Source organism: Antrostomus carolinensis, unplaced genomic scaffold, assembly GCF_000700745.2.
Source record: "Antrostomus carolinensis isolate BGI_N321 unplaced genomic scaffold, ASM70074v2 scaffold14288, whole genome shotgun sequence".
NCBI classification, from domain to species: domain Eukaryota; kingdom Metazoa; phylum Chordata; class Aves; order Caprimulgiformes; family Caprimulgidae; genus Antrostomus; species Antrostomus carolinensis.
The window spans coordinates 318-1,332 of NW_010333792.1; the positions used below are offsets into that span (position 1 = coordinate 318).

Sequence of the window (1,015 nt, forward strand, 5' to 3'; positions counted from 1 at the left end):
TATCTTTAAGTTTCCAGCATTCTTTTTAAGCCATGTAATTAAAAACTTGGTACACTGAACACATTAAAAGCCTTCCTTTACATTAGTACAAACAATTTGAAAGGACAGTCCACCAAACTGAGATGCAACGAAGTATACTGAAAGTAAATTAATGTCTCACAAAAGTAGAGTGTAACTAGAGTATAAAGAATCTGGTTTATGTTTTACAGCAGATGTTAAAGGACACCAGAACTTTTGCACAAGCAATGTTTGAAGCATACGTATACATGCATTATTTTACTACTTTGTCTTTGCTGCCATCAGGCTTCACCATGCTCCGAGCCTTTAGGCACACAAACGGTAGGTGTGCGTTCCACCAGGCTAAGTGTTGGCATCATCGTAAGTCTGTGCTGGCAATCAGGAGAGAAGATGTTAATGCCTGGGAAAGAAGAGCACCTCTAGCACCAAAGCATGTTAAGGAATTGACACAGATGGGATACAAGGTCTTGGTGCAGCCGTCAAACCGGAGAGCCATCCATGAAAAGGTAAGGTCCCATCTTGAGTTAGATAAACAAAACCATAGTTCAGTTATTAACCATAGTACAGGAAAAATAATATTCAGAGGATATACATGACAAAACATGCTAATTTTGTTGTTATATGAGGAGTCATTGCATCCTAGTGGAGAGAAAAAAAGAATAGTTTGTTTAGCCTTTTAGTGTAATGTTGGCACACTGGTGGATTTTTGGAATTGTTTTTATTGTTTTCTTGCCCTTTCATCTGTCTCTGAAGAAGTTCTAGGTACTCTTCAAGGAGAAACCTGGTAATTCATTTCACATTGGTGGTTTTGTGTTCTGTTTGTATGGAGGTAACACTAAAAAAGAAACATTAAAAAAACATATTAAAAAAAAAAAAGAGGAAGGACTAATCTGGTGAATCTCATTGGAATTCATTTCACATTGATGGTTTTGTGTTCTGTTTGTATGGAGGCAACACTAAAAAAGAAACATATTTAAAAAAAAAAAAGAGGAAGGAC

General features: G+C 36.4%; 1 protein-coding gene across 1 annotated transcript in view; it reads left to right on the forward strand.

Moving 5' to 3' along the window:
- The first annotated feature begins 212 nt into the window (after positions 1–212).
- The window catches only part of AASS (aminoadipate-semialdehyde synthase), a 27,490-nt gene continuing 26,687 nt past the window's right edge, over positions 213–1,015 (forward strand). Inside the window, exon 1 of the mRNA XM_010173992.2 lies at positions 213–524. Coding sequence (XP_010172294.2) covers positions 213–524 — 312 coding nt within the window. The remainder of the gene's footprint in view (positions 525–1,015) is intronic.